General features: G+C 44.8%; 1 protein-coding gene across 2 annotated transcripts in view; it reads left to right on the forward strand.

Moving 5' to 3' along the window:
• Window positions 1-622: 622 nt before the first annotated feature.
• Window positions 623-16,976, forward strand: part of OLA1 (Obg like ATPase 1) — a 129,705-nt gene continuing 113,351 nt past the window's right edge. The window contains exons 1-4 of one of the 2 annotated variants that reach the window (XM_077319690.1): window positions 623-780; window positions 1,806-1,906; window positions 8,180-8,323; window positions 11,367-11,494. In XM_077319690.1, the coding sequence (XP_077175805.1) occupies window positions 1,806-1,906; window positions 8,180-8,323; window positions 11,367-11,494 (373 nt within the window). In that variant the 5' untranslated portion in view covers window positions 623-780. Of the gene's footprint in view, window positions 781-890; window positions 1,112-1,805; window positions 1,907-8,179; window positions 8,324-11,366; window positions 11,495-16,976 lie in introns of those variants that run through there. The other variant, XM_077319691.1, reaches the window with a different exon arrangement.

Raw genomic sequence — 16,976 nt, forward strand, 5'->3', positions numbered from 1 at the left:
TCTCAGCCCCGAAGAAATGACAGCCTTAAAATGAGAGAAGAAAACAACAGGAGAGAGAACGCCAGGGGAAAATTGTCTCCTGCCATACTTCCTCAAGGCTTTCATTTGAAGTCTGGCCCTCTGGGGCAGGGGTAGTCAACCTGTGGTCCTCCAGATGTCCATGGACTGCAATTCCCATGAGCCCCTGCCAGCAAACGCTGGCAGGGGCTCATGGGAATTGGAGTCCATGGACATCTGGAGGACTACAGGTTGACTACCCTAGCTCTGGGGGACAGCGTAGGCAACAGAGACCGCCCTCTGGGCGCAAAAAGACAGCGAGACCCGTGTGGCAGATAGATCAGGGTTCGCGGGGTAGCCGTGTGAACGGGGCCATCACTTTGCAAAACCACCAACGCGAGCCTTGCTGCACTTTGTGAGGGTTTCTGTCGGCACAAGCGGAGGCGGGCATGGAACCTCGTGTCAGCAACAGGAGCAAAAGAAACCGGGGCGGGGGTGAGGCACGCGAGACACCCCCCGGGGTGGAAGCACCACGCACCCGCACCCCACCCCGGCCCTGCATCCATGCATTTCCCTCTCTTCCTACCTCCCCTCCCTCCCTCCGTTTCTGACTCTAACCTTTCCCCTCCGCCAGTCCCCGCCCAATGGGAAGCGCGTCCCGCCTGTTCCGCCGGCTGCTCCTGCCTGGGTGGTAGCGTGTCCGCCCGCGAGGGGTTCCGCGCCTTGCCTCCCGCCGCCTGGCCCAGGGAGCCCCTCTCCTTCCCTCCCGCCGCCGCCGGCAAGGTGGGCTCCCTCGCGCGCTCCGTTTGCAAATGGCCAAGGGAGGGGGGTTACGGGGAGAGAAGGAGGCAGGCAGGCAGGCAAGGAGGGAGGGACTTTCGTTCTGTGCCGCATGCATGGGGCTGGAGGAGGCCTGGTGCAGCAGGAGCAGCGACCGGCGTCCCCTTTTGCCTGGGGCGCCTCGCGTCCCCCCTTCCCGAGGGGCGAGGGGTTGGGGGCAGATGCGCCGCGGCTCAAAACTTGCCGTCAAGGGCGACGGGGATGGAAGATGGAAGCGGCCTGCTGTGGCTAGGAGGACGGCTTGCGGCTTGGCCACCTGCTCTCCAGCCAGGGGGTAAGCCGGAGCCCAGTCTGAACAGGGCCCCTGCCTCTTCCCAGGGCCTCTATATGTGGGCTGCCACCCTTTGGGGGTGGGCGTAGGGAGTGGATGCTGCAATGATCCGCGGCTCGTGGTTTTTGGGTAGGGTGGGGGACGTGGTATAAACCGGGGGGGGGGCGGCGCATCGGGAAAGCTTGCGGCTGAAACGCGGGCCGCTTGGGTGTGGGGCGGGCATGGATTTGCCATGCTCGCGGGCATGCAGCAGGATAGCGACCTGGGTGATACTCCGGCCCCGCTCCGGATTGGTCGCTCGCTCGACTGCCTGGGAAGGTCTCCCGCTTGCTGCCGTGCAGAGCCGGGCAGGGAAGTGGAGCGGCGGGGGTGGGGTGGGTGCAGGATTGCAGGCCTTTCTTGGGCTCCCAGCCGGTTATTTTTAGCTCCGCCGTTCCTGGGGGCTTTGCAGAGGCTGCAGCAGTGGCATCCAGCTGCCTCGGAGCTGCGGTGGGGGCCCCCTCCTTGTCTCTAGTGCATCCCAAGGGGACCTCCTCCTTCCCTTGTTATGTGGGGCTCTTACGGCACCCAAAAAGGTATTTGAGACTGGAAGTGTGTGCACACACACAGTGTGTGTCAGTGTCAGGGTGGTCTACAGTAGCCTAGGTGGGAATTGAGGCTTTGAACTACTGTTACCTCCCCCCCCTCCTCATTTCAGATGCCCCCCAAAAAGGGAGGTGATGGAATCAAACCGCATCCCATCATTGGAAGATTTGGGACATCCCTGAAAATTGGCATTGTTGGACTGCCGAATGTTGGGTAGGTGACTAATGGAAATAAACTTTGCTTAGTCACCCTGAAGGTGGTAGGCCCTCAGGAACAACTCTGTAGCTGAATAAACTTGTCGTCTGTAGCTATTGCCATGCTGGTGAGGTGCTCAGGCATAAGGATTTATTTCCAGCCTTAATTTGCTTCACAGCTATGTTTTACGTGTGTGGGCTGTATTAAGAATGTTTCATAGATGTTCTAACCTGCCTGGTTTGCTACCTAGAAAACCACCATTGCTTGCTAATTGTAGTTTTAAAGCAGCATTTATTTGCCTTAATGCTACTATAGCAAGAGTGGCCATACCGTGGCTTTCTGGATGTCCATGGACTACAATTCCCATGATCCCTGCCAGCAGCATGTCTTTCATGGACAGCTGGAGAGCCACAGTTTAGCCATCCCTGTACTATGGATAAACTCTAAGGTGACATTGTTTTCATGAACTCTAAAGAGTTCGAAGAGTTTTTCAGATTTACTTTGATGAAACAGTCTTTGGTAGTAAAAGCAATGTGTGGAAGGAAAAATCTGCAGAGATTTTGTTTCTTGAAAGATATAAAGTAATGAAATTGAAGGAAAATATTAAGGAATAAGAAATAATATCGCAGCACAAAGCACATTAATCGATGTACTTACAACGTTTATGTCTGATGCATGCATGATGGGCAATTGTAAGATTGAAAGAAGAGTGTAGAGAAGAAAAGAGCTAAGGAACTTGTAATGAGGCTGTCATATCTTTGCCGTGTCTTCTACTAAAAAAAATCAATATTGCGAGAAGGCTGGATGCCATAGATCTGTTACTATGCAACATTGGTAACAAACATGATGGTTGTGGTTGGCTAAAGTCAACAGCAAACACCTGTGACATCTAATTCCATTGTAACAGTTGCCATGCAGGTTATGTAGAGTAGGGATCACATGATCTTGCTACACTTAATACTTATTTGACATTGCAGTCAGTGACTTTATAATAAAGGTCTTTGATTTTGTAAGCTTAATGATTTTGCTTACATTAATCTTATTATGGGGATTATGTTGTTAAATTAAGGAATATTCACTGTAGGGCTCTGTTGTATTAAGCAGATGTACAGTATATTATCTGTTAAATACATTAATGTGCATAAGTGATACTGCCAGTTCGTAAAGTGGTTTATGAAACCTTTAACATTAGTCTTGCTCAGATTAAACATTGTTTATAGCACCCAGTGTTCAAGCTTAGTTCCTGATTAGTTAGAACTTTTCCTGTGATTTGCCACAGAATAGACTAACATGTTGTGGTATGTGCAAGACATATAAAAATCCCATTTCAGGAGAAAGCTGTTAAAACAGGGGAAGATGAGAAAAGTCATTTTAAATAATTAGGAAAGTAAAAACAAACACCCACACAAACGCAAACCATTTCTATCCTGCTCAGTAATTAATAATAGTAGTTTAAAAACTAGTTTTACAGAAAAAAATCAAATAAAATTGCCTAACTCAAAATTTATGTATTATTATTATTATTATTATTATTATTATTATTATTATTATTATTATTATTATTATTTAGATTTATTGGCTGCCTCTCCCTAGAGACAGGCTTGGGGCAGCTGTAAAACAGTGATATAAAATTTCAGCTAAAACCCCAATAGAGTGTTCAAATTCTGGACACATAAATCAGAGAGATTCTGACATTGGTGTTATATCGGTCTTTATACAATAGGGAGGTGGAGAGGGGGGGGATTGGCCCTTTATAATGTCATCTTGTGCATGAATTGGCCTCAACCATGTGCCTAGTGGTAGAGTTCCATCTTGCAGGCTCTGTGACAGCTTCGATAGAGCCCAGATCTCGGCTGGGAACTCATTCCACCAGGCTGAAGCCAGGGATGAAAAGGTCCTGGCTCTGATCAAGGCCAGTTTCACTTCTTTGGGATTGTGAACTGCCAGTAGGTTGGAATTAGAGGAATTCAATACTCTTCGGGGCATATACTTGGAAAGATGGTCCCTCAGGTATGCATGTCTCGGACTGCATAAGGCCTTGATGGTTAAAACCAATACCTTAAACCTAAACTGGAATTCAACAGGTAACCAGTGCGGTTTCTAGAGGGCCAGTCAAGTACGCATCCTCCCTGGGGTCCTTGTAAGGACGTTAGCCACTGTGTTGTAGACCAGCTATAGTTTCCAGATCAGGGTCAAGGATAGGCCCATGTAGAGCAAGTTACAGAAGTCTAGCCTGGAGGTGACCATCATGTGGATTACTGTGGCTAGGTGTTCTGGGGCCAGATAGGGCACTAGCAGCTTCGCCTGGTGTAGATGGAAAAATGCCTCCTGAGCTACCCTAGTGATCTGTGCCTCCATAGAAAGGGAGGTGTTGAAGATCACCCCAAGTTCTGGACAGCGTGCACTCCTTCCAACTGTACCCCGTTCAGACAGGGGAGATACACTTCTTCTGATCTTTTCCTTCCCAGCTAGGGAACCTTCAAGTGGCTTTGTTGAAGCCACTCTGTCATGGCTCCCAGACACCTGGTCAAAGATTTAGGTTAAGTGTTCAGCCAGCCATTCATTAACAGGTAAATCTGAGCATCATCTGCTTACTGGTGACACTCTAGCCTAGCGATCCCCAACCTGTGGGCCGCGGACCACATGTGGTCCATCGAATAATTGGAGGTGGGCCGCAAGGGACTCCTTCTCCCGCCCCCGGCCCTTTACTTCATCCCCCCTGGCCCTTTACAAGACACTTCGGGTGTCATTGTCTCCCATCACTCCCAGATGGGACTATCTCATTGCAGAGAAACAAGCTCAGGGTTCCCACTGATTTGTCACTGTCATGAGTTAAAATTTCCATGAAAATAAAATGTTCCTTATGTTCATTGTTGTGTCTGTATCTTATTTTGAAGGGATGTTTAAACATTACCATAGCGATCAGAGAGTGTTAGGGCAGTGGTTGAGAGTAGAGAACTCCCCCCCCCCCCACCGGGCCTCAGTAAAATTGTCAAGCATTGAGTGGTCCCCGGTGATAAAAAGGTTGGGGACCACTGCTCTAGCCCATATCCCCAAACAAGCTAAGCTAGAGGGTGCATGAAGTTGTTAAACAATATCAGGGACAGAATTGTCCCCTTGAGGTACTCCATGTTGGTGTTGACAGCGGCCAGACTGCTCTTCCCCAACTGTGACCCTCTGTCCCTGACCTTGGAGAAAAGAGACCAGCCCCCCTTTTTCCCTGACCTTGGAGAAAAGAGACCAGCAAAGTTGCCCCCCCCCGTATCCCAATGTTATAGGCCACCCATATAACTTTTCAGTGGGCTCAGTGCAGCTGACAATGGTAAACGAAAACAAATATCAATAAAATGATTAAAAGCTAGATAAACCTCAATTTAAACAGAGAACCCAGAAGCCTGTGGGGCAGGAGTGGCGTGACTAGGTGGCCAACAATGGAAGACGCCAGACCGCAAATGAATAAACAATGAATAAACATGAATAAACATCACCAAGAGCTTCCCTAAAAGCCATTTGATTTATTTGTTTCAGTCACTTATATTGCATCTCCTTGGAGTCAAGGTGGTTACCAGAGCAACAGCAAGGTTGCAGGGACCTCAAAACAGAATAGCAAAAAGATAAAACACACAGGTTAAAAATGTACATGTTACAAGCCTTCCTAAAAGGTTTGTGAAGGGCCTGCTCTTGGAGACCATTCCGCAGTTGTCGAGGTATAGCTGGAAATGACTGCCCTCTTACTGAAGCCAGCCCAAATTTCCAGGTCTCTGAAGATGCTTGGGACCGTACCAGGGGGTGCAGTCCCTCATATATGGGTCCCAAGTAAAGACCAGGATTTTTAATTCAACCCAAGAACAAATTGTAGCCAGTACAATTGGTAATATGTTCTTACTTGCTCCATCAAGCAGGTGAATTGCTGAATTCTTCATTAGCTGAAGTTTCTGGGATGCTTTCAGGGATAGGCCCCTATAAAGCGTGTTATCCAGCTGTGAGTTGACAGTAGTATGGATCAGCATGGCTGAGCCTAGAACGGAAGATGGTTTCATAATGCAGCATGGCTGAAAGACAGTATTCCTTGCAGCCACCCGTACATATTTATCAAGCAGTCGTTGATGGTCTAGCCAAGCCCTAGACAGTTCAGATGGTGTGCTTTGGGCAGTATTAAATGCTTTAAGATTATTAAATCATTCTGATCTGAGAGGTCAGCTATCCTGATCAGCATTGCCACCTTGTCTGGGTTCAGGTACAAGTTATTCTTCTAGTTTGCTTCACTGCAATATCCAAGTCGACATACACTTGGATGCTTAGTTAAAGATATTTAGTTCTCAGTTGGGTGTCATTAGCATGTGGATTATACTGAGCTGCCAAGCTCTAGATGATCTTGCTCAAAGCCATATTATAGATATTTATTATTTACCTTGTTTTTACCCCATCCTTTTCTCCCAGTGGGGATCCAAAGGTGTCTCTGGCCCTTGAAAGTTATGGGGCATATCAAGACTCTACCAATAGGGCCACCAGTTCCAACGAAATGAGGCCCACCTCTGAGTCATGGCTCGTGCTCAGTATGGCAGTACTGAACATCCACATATCAATAAGTGACCTTCCCAAGATGATCCTTCACACTGAAAGTAACTGTAAATAGGTGTATCAGCCAATTAGTAAGGAAGTGAAATACAAGGAGATGGTCACAGATCAGAATCCTCTCAGCCTTTTTGACCTAAGTGTTGCAGTCTAGTAGGGCATTCATTCATTCATTCATTCATTCATTCATTCATTCATTCATTCATTCATTCATTCATTCATTCATTCATTCATTCATTCATTCATTCATTCATTCATTCAATATTTAGGTACTGCCCTCCCCAAAGGCTCAGGGCAGTTTACATCAAACAAGAACCATTTACTCTTAAGTTTATGTGGTTGGCCCCAGATTGCTCATCAAAGCTTCCATGGCAGAGTAGGGTTTTGAACTGAGGCCTCCTATACAATCTAACTTGAAGTTCTAACTACTACACGGACTCTTGAGTGAAACCTTGAAGCACACCATAAAGTAGATGCTAGGCAACTGATTCAAGATCTTCCGTTGTATAGAACAAAACGATTTAAATCCAAAGGAGCCCTATACTCATATCCTGTATCTCCTTTTTAAGCCTGTTTATCTAATATGGTGTGATCTACCTTGTCAAAGAAAGCAGAAAGATCTAATAAAATCTATAGGGAGGTTACACGTCTTTCCATCGGAGTTCTACGTTCATCCAAGAATGAGGGTATTACACTATGTCCTTAGCCAGGCCTGAAGCCAGATTGAAATGGGTCAAGGGAAGATGTGTCATTCAGGTATTCCTGAAACTGTTCTGTAACCTTGTCTGAGAACAACAGGCTCAACACTAGTCTATAATTGGCTAGATTATCACTTGATAAGGAAGACAACTTCAGTAGAAGTTTTACTATTCTCCCATTAAAGGATTTCAGAGAAAAAAATCACTTCATAGGATGTATTCTTTAAATTCTGTCCAATGTAGCTCTAACCCAGGGATGGCCAAACTGGCTCTTCAGATGTCCATGGACTCCAATTACTATGCTGGCAGGGGTTCATGGTAATTGTAGTCCATGGACATCTGGAGAGTCACAGTTCGGCCACCCCTGCAATCTCATCCTGGCAAGATTTTAATAGCCAGGAGAGACCAGGGCCTGTTTTCACATAGTGGCCTTGAGGTTCCGGAGATCTACCAGAACCTCCCCATACAGTTCTGATAAGAGGATGCTTCTGAATGTCCTGGGCGTCAGAACTGTTTTAAATCTGCCATCCGAATTAGAACAGATGAGAGAGATTTAATCAGGAAAGGAGTGCCATAAGAGTTAAGTCAATTTGCCTGTCTCTTCCTGTGTTTAGATGTTAATAGAACATGAACCTCCCTAAACAATTGTCAAGGCCAAGGTGGTAGAAAAGAACTTTCTTTTATTGCTGTCACTGCTACCTTGTAATCCAGCAAATGGGCAGTATGGTGTATCTGTCTGCTTCATCATGTTGCCCTAGCCATATCTCAGCCCTTTTTCTGTAGACTGGGAAGTCAGGGCTTACTTAAAGGCTGGAAAGAGCTTCAGGGGCCAACTGTATCCAAAAACTTGAAGTTCTGCACCTGAACTAAGGCTTTGGTTTAAGATGTCCTCTTAAAAAAAAAACAACAATACAGACTGTTAATGTTCCATCTCCGTTGATTTCAGCTTTGAAATGTTGCATATATTTGTAGACTGGTCTCAAATACAAATCTCTGTTTGTTTATTTTTGGAAATAAGAAAATCTTCGTTTTTCAACGTGTTAACCAAGAGTCAAGCTGCAGCAGAGAATTTCCCTTTCTGCACTATTGATCCAAATGAGAGCAGAGTCCCTGTGCCAGATGAGCGATTTGATTTCCTCTGCCAGTACCATAAGCCACCCAGGTAATTATTGCCTTCTCAAAGACTTCAGCTTCTTAATATTAATAAGTGCGATAATAAATTTCTGCCATTTCTAATCCGTTTCTTGGAATCTTTAAGCGTATTGCTGCGTCTTTGCTACTTGAGTAACTCTCAAAACTTGGAGCAGAGTTTGAATTCAGTGGTATCTTTAAGACCAACAAAGTATTAATCTAGGTGTAAGCCTTTGTGTGCTTCCTGAAATCTTATACCTTAAGTAAAACTTTGTTAGTCTTAAAGGTTTTGCTGCTTCAGACCGACACAGCTACCCACTGGAAACTCTGTTCTACTTTTAGCTAGATGATCAATCATTAGGGTAAACACCAAAAGTTACAAGAATAGACTTTAAAGCAACTTAGAGAGAATTGTATAGTTTTGAAACTGAAATTATTAATCAGATAACATTAAGAATATCTTGTGGATTAAGTATTAAGGACTTCATTTATTAGACCAATGTGTTCTTGTTATCTGGCCTTGATCATGCATCTCTGTGTGGGTATACAGCAGCTTCAGAAAGGGTGGTGTTGGGGCTGGATATCTTTCTAGCCGCAAAAATTTCTTTACCTTGAGATGATTCGTACTTAGCACAGAGAAGCTGCCATTCACAAACCTGCCTTCAAAGCAGATCTCATGAAATACTTCAAAACGATGGCTTGGATCCTATGTCGTCATTTTGTCAGTGTAACAGGTGTTCTGCTGATGGAACAACAAGAAGTAGAGTTGGTTCTTATATGCCGCTTTTCTCTACCCAAAGGAGGCTCAAAGCGACTTACAGTCGCCTTTCCTTTCCTCTCCCCACAACAGACACCCTGTGAGGTGGGTGAGGCTGAGAGAGCCCTGATATTACTGCTCAGTCAGAACAGTTTTATCAGTGCTGTGGTGAGCCCAAAGTCACCCAGCTGGCTGCATGTGGGGGAGTGTGGAATCGAACCCGGCTCACCAGATTAGAAGTCCGCACTCCTAACCACTACACCAAACTGGCTCTCCTAATTCTCCACTCCCTTTGCTGAACCACACATGGTCCCTTGCATTGTGTTGGATGGGGGCGGCGGTATTGCCCTGCAGGATCACAAATTTGGGCTGAGGGTTATGTGGGCTACAGTGGGTGGGTTGTGTGGATGCTTTCTTTTGCTCATACCCATGTCATTATGGTTTGGGCAGAGCAGTCCAGTTCAGATGATGAATCATTAGATTTTAGTGGTTTGTTCCTCTTAGTTTTTGGGGAAAACTAGATACAATGGTAGTGGTGGACACGGGCTCCTTTTCACCTGCCTGCCCTGCTCACCTGTAATGGGTGCAGGAGAATCCTCCTTCAACAGTAAACAGAGCATGCAGGAAGGAAATCTTAGCTATCCTCCTCCCAACTTGAATTTGTTGCTGTAGCCCAGAGGTGGCCAAACTGTGGCTCTCCAGATATTCATGGACTACAATTCCCATGAGCCTCTGCCACCATGTTGTAATTGTAGTCCATGGACATCAGGAGAGGCACAGTTTGGCCACCCCTGATCTTGCCCAGCTTGCTTTCCCATGTTGGAGTCAGGAAGGGAGAAATGTGGCTGAAGCAGGTAGCTTTTGGGAGATAAGGCAGTGAGGTGTTAGTGCACTTTCTCCATATACTTTGATATTTTTACTTTATATACGATAAAGGGACAGGCGGGTGAATGATAGCTGTGTCTCCTTCAGTCCTTAAACCAAGCTTTGTCAGAATTATTTCGATGAGTATTCACTTGATTATAGTGTCTTGAAATTAACAGCAACCTTATGAATCCACAGACATGAGTAGCAAAAGTTTGGATTTTTAGGGCCTTTTCGCACAGGGATCTTTGTTGCAAATTGTTTGCGGAATGAAAAATCGCCATTTAAAATAGTGGAATTCGTCGTTATGCATACCTGCCTTTGTAGTGGAATCAGTTGCGTTTTTTAGCGTTTCCCACAGGCTTCCGGTCTCGGCAGAAATCGCTAGAAAGGAAGCGCTATTGCCAAGCTCGTCCTGCCCCTGGCCGTCAAGCAGCCAATGGGCAGCCGTTAGCATGCTCCCAAACAGCCCCTTTCCCTTTAAGAAAGGTTTAAAAAAAAAAAAAACGACCCATAGCAACGAATCTAGGTAGATTCGTTGCTACGGAGAGACCCATCCAGCTGCCTAATGTGAGCTGTCGTTTGATTGTATGATCGTTTGCACGCTGCCTCGAGTGATAAAAAAAAAAATCCCCCCCCCCTCACGGGCACGATTTTCGGCTAAATTTATTTGTAAAAAATAAAGGGACTTTATTTCAGCAAACGGGCTTTTCAGTGGTTTGTGCTTAGTGACTAAAGGTGAAGGACTGAAGCCAGGGAAGCCTCTAAACAGAAAGAGGCTCACCGGTGCGTTTATCCCCGCTCGCTCGGAGAAAAAAAAATGGCGATCGCTTCGCCGGAAGTTTGGAGGAGAGAGCCAGGGGGAGGGACTTTGAAGAACCAGCAACAATGGTAACGCACAGGTCTTTAGCGCTACTGTTGCAGATTGGTTGCAGGAGTGTATCGCTATCCGGAGGGTGAATCCACTTTTCTGGATTCCCCTGAAAGCGCCACAACGAAGCGCTTTTTGCTGATTGGTTTCAGGATTGTTACAGATTGTCTACGACGTCGTGGGTTATGGCAAATTAGTAGCGTTTCCAAATAGCAACCATTCTGCTACTTTGAAGCCGTGCGAAATGGCCCTTAGTATTGAATGAAGTTTAGTATTGAGGCGGAAAGAAGGAAGAGGAGAAGATTTCTGTACCCCGCTTTTCTCCATCTTAAGGAGGCTCAAAATGGCTTACAATCACTTCTCTTCCCCACAATCTACTTCTCCTCCTCACAACAGACACATCTGAGGAGCAGCATAACTTCTTACCAGACTTGCTTATTAGTTGAAGTTTTTAATAAAGCGGTCTGTTCTCAAAGAGATTGTGTTCTTATTGATACTGCAAATATGCATTTCTGTTGGAAAAAAGCATACGTCAGTCCTACATTGTTGCTTACTACTGAAACCTTGAATTGTCTCTTTCAGCAAAATTCCAGCCTTTCTGAATGTCGTGGATATTGCTGGCCTTGTGAAAGGAGCGCATGCCGGACAGGGACTAGGAAATGCTTTCTTGTCTCACATTAGTGCCTGCGATGGGATATTTCATCTACTGCGTATGTAAACCAAATCACTTTACATCAATATAATTTTAAGCCGGGTGTTTATCTTTTCTTATGTAAGAAAAAAGGAATAAAACACTAATTTGTTGTTGTTATGTGCGAAGTCGTGTCCGACCCATCGCGACCCCATGGACAATGATCCTCCAGGCCTTCCTGTCCTCTACCATTCCCTGGAGTCCATTTAAGGTTGCACCTACTGCTTCAGTGACTCCATCCAGCCACCTCATTCTCTGTCGTCCCCTTCTTCTTTTGCCAAAAAACGCTAATAACGACTGACAATTTATAGGAGGAAAAACTCCCTCCCTTTTCTTCTCGCTAGAGAAAACAATTAATTCAGTTTCAAAAACTGGATCGTACCTATAAATGGTATCCCACCATGCATTTCTTAAGCTTTGGAAATAAGGGTGGTGATTTCCTCTGATTCTCCACTCAGTCTTTGCCCCATGGGGGGGGCGTGCCAGGTTGCAGTGGGAGACAAAGTATTTTTATTTTTATTGATTGATTTTATTTATAATTATATTTATATTCCACCGCTCTCAGTGTGTCGCAGCAGTTTACAAGTAGGATAGTCCCATTCTATGTCAGTGGATGGTTGGATTTGTATCAGTATAAGAATGTTTTTGTGATACAGGGGAGAATTTTAGCTATAGTTTTTGCATTGTTCATATTTTAAGGAGAACAGTGTTTGCACCATTCCACTAAACATATGCAGTTTAATCTAATTACTTCCTTTTACTGTATGAGGAGTCTTTCTCGGTGGGAAGAGTCCTTGGATCCAACCCGATATAAGCTTTCTGAATTCTGTTTTGGTTAGAAAGAGTTGAAGTCGTTCTACTGTGACAAGTGGGTATTGGTGAATTGAATCTCATTTTGACCCTTTTGGTTTTAGATCGAGTAAAGATCATGGTATGATAGCAGCTGGATTTATTGTAGGATGTTCTGCCACGGTATTGGTGGTGTGTGAGTTACTGTTAATACTTGGTAATGAAGCAACACTGAATAATTTTATTCAGTTCTTTAGCCTAAGCACATGAATTTTTAAAAGTGCTAAACTTAACAGCAGTAGCTACAAAACTCTTTGCAAGGTGAACCACACGGTAAGGCAACGAAGCAATAAAATTATTTTGTCTAGCTGGCTGAAGTCTTCTGTCAGCATAATTTTTGAAGTCTTGTTTGATCTTTTGTTTCAGAAAGCTTTTATATCTTATGTTCTCTATATGGGTGCTAATGAGGTGTCTCAGTCAGGCACACTGAGAGAGGGGGACCGGGGGGGGGACAAAATTCAGGAGGCCCCCGTGTCTGCTTGAGGGCCCCTAGAAGAAGAATAGTTGGTTCTTATTTGCTACCTGAAGGAGTCTCAAAGCGGCTTACAATCGCCTTCCCTTTCCTCTCCCCACAACAGTCTCCCTGCGAGGTAGGTGAGGCTGAGAGAACCCTGATATTACTGCTCGGTCAGAACAGCTTTATCAGTGCTGTGGTTTTGTTATGCTGCTTTTCTCTACCCTAAGTAGTCTCAATGTGGCTTACAATCGCCTTCCCTTTCCTCTCCCCACCAGGTATTCTGCGGCTAAGAAAGCCTTGATATTCCTGCTCGGTCAGACCAGCTTTATCAGTGCTATGGTGGGCCCAAGGTCACTGAGCTGGCTGCATGTGGAGGAGGAGTGGGGAATCAAACCCAGCTCACAAGATTAGAAACCCGCACTCCTAACCACTACACCAAGCTGGGGCTCTCAACAGTGGACACAGAGTTTAGCTTCCCTTAGAATTCTAATTCCCTTAGAAAACCCTAGAGGGCGTCACCCCAAGGGTCAGACATGACTCGGTGCTTGCACAGGGGATACCTTTACCTTTAGAATACCTCTGTGTTGCCCTTTCTGTCGCAACTTCTCTTTCCCTCTACCACTTCCCATCCCATACAGAGTGAGAGACAGGTCCTTGAGGATGGCATCAGCTTTCCCTGCCTGCACCCTTCCTGCACCTTCATAACCAGCCAGCCTCCCACTGTGCAGACTGGGAGGCATAACGTGGTGTTTCTCCTCCACTATACAAGAGTCTGCGTGGCAGCCACCCATCCCTCCTCTGTCCTCATCGTTGCATGTTCTGCCTTGCCAAAAAAGCCCACCTGTTTGTTCCCTTTCCTGATCCTGTTCCTGAGCTACCCAGAGAAGCTTCTCTACCACAAGGACAGGATCATCTGATAAATGAGCCCCTAACTGGAGGCAGTGGGGAGGGGGGACTGTCCACCTGTCAGAACTTGTTTTTTGTTTCAGAATAATGTTTAGAGGGAAGAAAGAAATGCTTGCTGTGGGTGCCATGATGTTTATGAGTGAAAGTTCCAAAATACAGTATATCTGCTAGCTCTAACCAGCTGTTCCCTTCTTTCTGTCTGTCATCTGCCCCCTTCCTTTCCCTTCTTAGAGGGGTAGTGGAATTGGGTTAGTTATATTGAACCTTGCCGCCATTCTTGTCTTAACTTTTGTAATTAATTATATTATGTTTTATTGTGCTTTTATTGTTTTAGGGGATTGGTTTTATGTGACCTGCCTCGAGCCTCCGGGAGGAGGTGGAATATAAATTAAAGAATAATATAATAATAATAATTTCCCAACAAATCAGAGAAATAGAGAGAGGGAGAGCTTGCAGGGAACAGTGAGCTAGATTTCTTCAAATTTATCTGACCTCTAATGTTAACATATGCTAGGTGGCTGTTATTTTAGAGTGGTTTGTTTTGTGGGGGGGGGGTTTTTGCATCATACCTTATTGGGATGTACATTGTGTACACTCTAATAATCCTGCTCATTGCTCTTTAACGTTTCTTACCTAACAAACAATTAATCATTCTATCCATGGATGGTAGCTGCAAGCCAATTTTTTTTTGTTTTCTTTAGGGTCACATTGGGGGGCCCTGGTGGAATCTTTGGGGCCCACTGATGGTTCTCAGCAGCCCTGGTCTCAGATAATACCCATTCTTCTTGTGCTCTCACAAGCAAGCATGTGCTGCTTTTAACCAGAACTGGATCTGATGTAATTTTGCTGAAATAATATGTCAAGATATACGCCATTGCTAATTTGAAAAATTAACTTTAATGCATAGATATCTTTCCTTGTACAAATAGAATTTTTGTATTTTATTTACTTATTTATTTATTGTTTGATTTCTATACCGCCCTTCCATATGGCTCAGGGTGGTTTACGTACAGCAGCATGGGGGGATACATAAGCAAATACAACAACAACAACCTAAATAACATAGTTTCATTGACAATATAACAGGAACAGGAACTTAGCTAAGGCCCTTAGAGAGATCAGACTGGTTCAGGCCATGGAAGGGATGTCTGAGGGAGACAGTGTGCCTGTATAACCAGAGGGGGGATGTCTGAGGCTGGCAGATGATGAAAGCCTTTTATAGGTCTCATGCATACATTGGCTTGTGTCCTACCACTCAGAGCTGGCAGCCTTCATCCTGCCAAAGGAGCGTTCCTCTGATGCAGCCTTTCTCAACTTTTTTACCATTGAGAAACCCCTGAATCATTCATCCGGCTTCTAGAAACCCCAGAAGTGGCGTGATCGTGCAGAATATGGTTGGGAGGCACAGGTGTACACACACCCACCCAGGGCCCCCCCTTCCCATCTCCTCCAGGCCCATCATTGGCCGTTTACGGAGGGAGGGTGGCTCAACATAATCATATATGAGCATGTCACCCAATAAACGTTTAAAAAATTAAAAAAATATATAAACAATTAATTTACTCCCACCCATTTGGGAAATCCTTGCAGGGCTGTCAAGAAGTGGCTCCTGAATAGTAGGATGCACTAGTGTGTAGAATGGCAGGTGGACAGACTTCAGACTTAGGTAGGTGAGCATGCTTCAGACTTTGCTGAGCGTGGAGGTATGGACTACAAAATGTTGCTTTAGCACGTTGGGATTTGCCATTGAGTGTTGCAGGCACTATTTTAACTGGGATTCTTGGCAAACAAGTGCATTGTCTATTTGGCATCATTAACATGTATGGCAGTAATGCTACTTTACTGGAGAGTAGCATTGTTGAGTTCAGAATGATCTCGAGAGTGCTGTTGTGGCCCAATTGTACATTTTGGCATCATTTCAGGAAGGAGGTCCTGGCATGGCTAGAAGTGTTCTTAGCTGAGTTCTCAGCCCCCTGCTGTGGCAAAATGCTTTATCGTTGCTACTTCTTTATGATGAGCCTGCCACTAAAATAATTCTTAAAAGGCTTAGTCAAGAATCTATGTTTGGCCATCTTTGATCCTGGCATTGACTCATTGCCCCTATTCTGGAGAACGAGAGTTTAAAATAAAAGAAAAAAAAACGTATGTCTTAGAATTATAACAAAAGCCTTTAGGCTGCACAGGGCTGAGGGGGATCTCATGTTGTCCATTTCTTTGATACTGCCCATACAGCAGACCAACATCTCACAAAATGACCTATAATGAGATATTATGCTTGTACCTTAACATCTTAGCTGAGTCATACCTCCTCTGCAGTTCTCCATAGAAATGATTGCAGAGGCACACGATAGATAACAATACAAAATGGGAAAATCCCATTAAAAACGTAAAATAAACAGAAAACTTGTCATGTAACCATTGGCTCCTGCCATGATTTGCTTGCCCGTGGGGGACTGACTTGAGGTTGCCTTGCTCATTCCCTCTCTGTTTTGCTTCCATACCTATCTTGTGCCCAGTTGCTGTGGCTGTTTCTTTCCACCTGGAGATGTCAACTGTAAAACTCTTTGATGAGAAGAATCATTCTGTGTGAAACCGAATTGTGTACAGAAGGGCAAAAATTTTGCTTCTCTGATTGGTTTACGTTTTTGCTTGCCTTTGTCCATGGCAAAACAAGAGTCTTGTGAAGCCGCTTGTGCTCTCCTGAATAAACTTTCAAGTTTACAGCCAGAACTTTGAGTTTTCCTTCTTTCGGGAGATTTGCCATGGAACAAGACATGACTTTTTAGGAAATGAGACAACTAAGTATAAACAGCAAGCAAAACTAGTGACTAAAACATGACTAAAACAATATAAAACAGCAGATAAACCTGCTTAGAAAAAACCAAAACCAGGGTATTTCCAAAAATTCATTTTTATTATTTATTTTCCTGATTTTCTATAACGCCCTCCAGTAAGGCTCCTCTTAGAGTTGGACTGGTGTATTCTGCACCAAGGCAAGCTTCTGAATTTATTTTAAAAGACTTCTATACCAGCTTGCTTTACTTGTCACAAATACTCTTCAGCGGTGCCCCCTTAGAACATATTGCAATCATGTCCCTTCCTGATTTATGAGGCTGTAGGTGCCAGGTGAAAATATGCCTAATCACTTAGGCCAGTCTTTCTCAACTTTTTTACCATTGAGAAACCCCTGAAATATTCAGGCTTTGAGATCCCCTGCTCTTCCACATGAAGCCAGATGGATGACCTTGGGTTCGTCATTGTCCCCTCAGCTGTCCTCACAGAGCAGTCC

This window comes from Paroedura picta, chromosome 2, assembly GCF_049243985.1.
Source record: "Paroedura picta isolate Pp20150507F chromosome 2, Ppicta_v3.0, whole genome shotgun sequence".
Classification (NCBI taxonomy): domain Eukaryota; kingdom Metazoa; phylum Chordata; class Lepidosauria; order Squamata; family Gekkonidae; genus Paroedura; species Paroedura picta.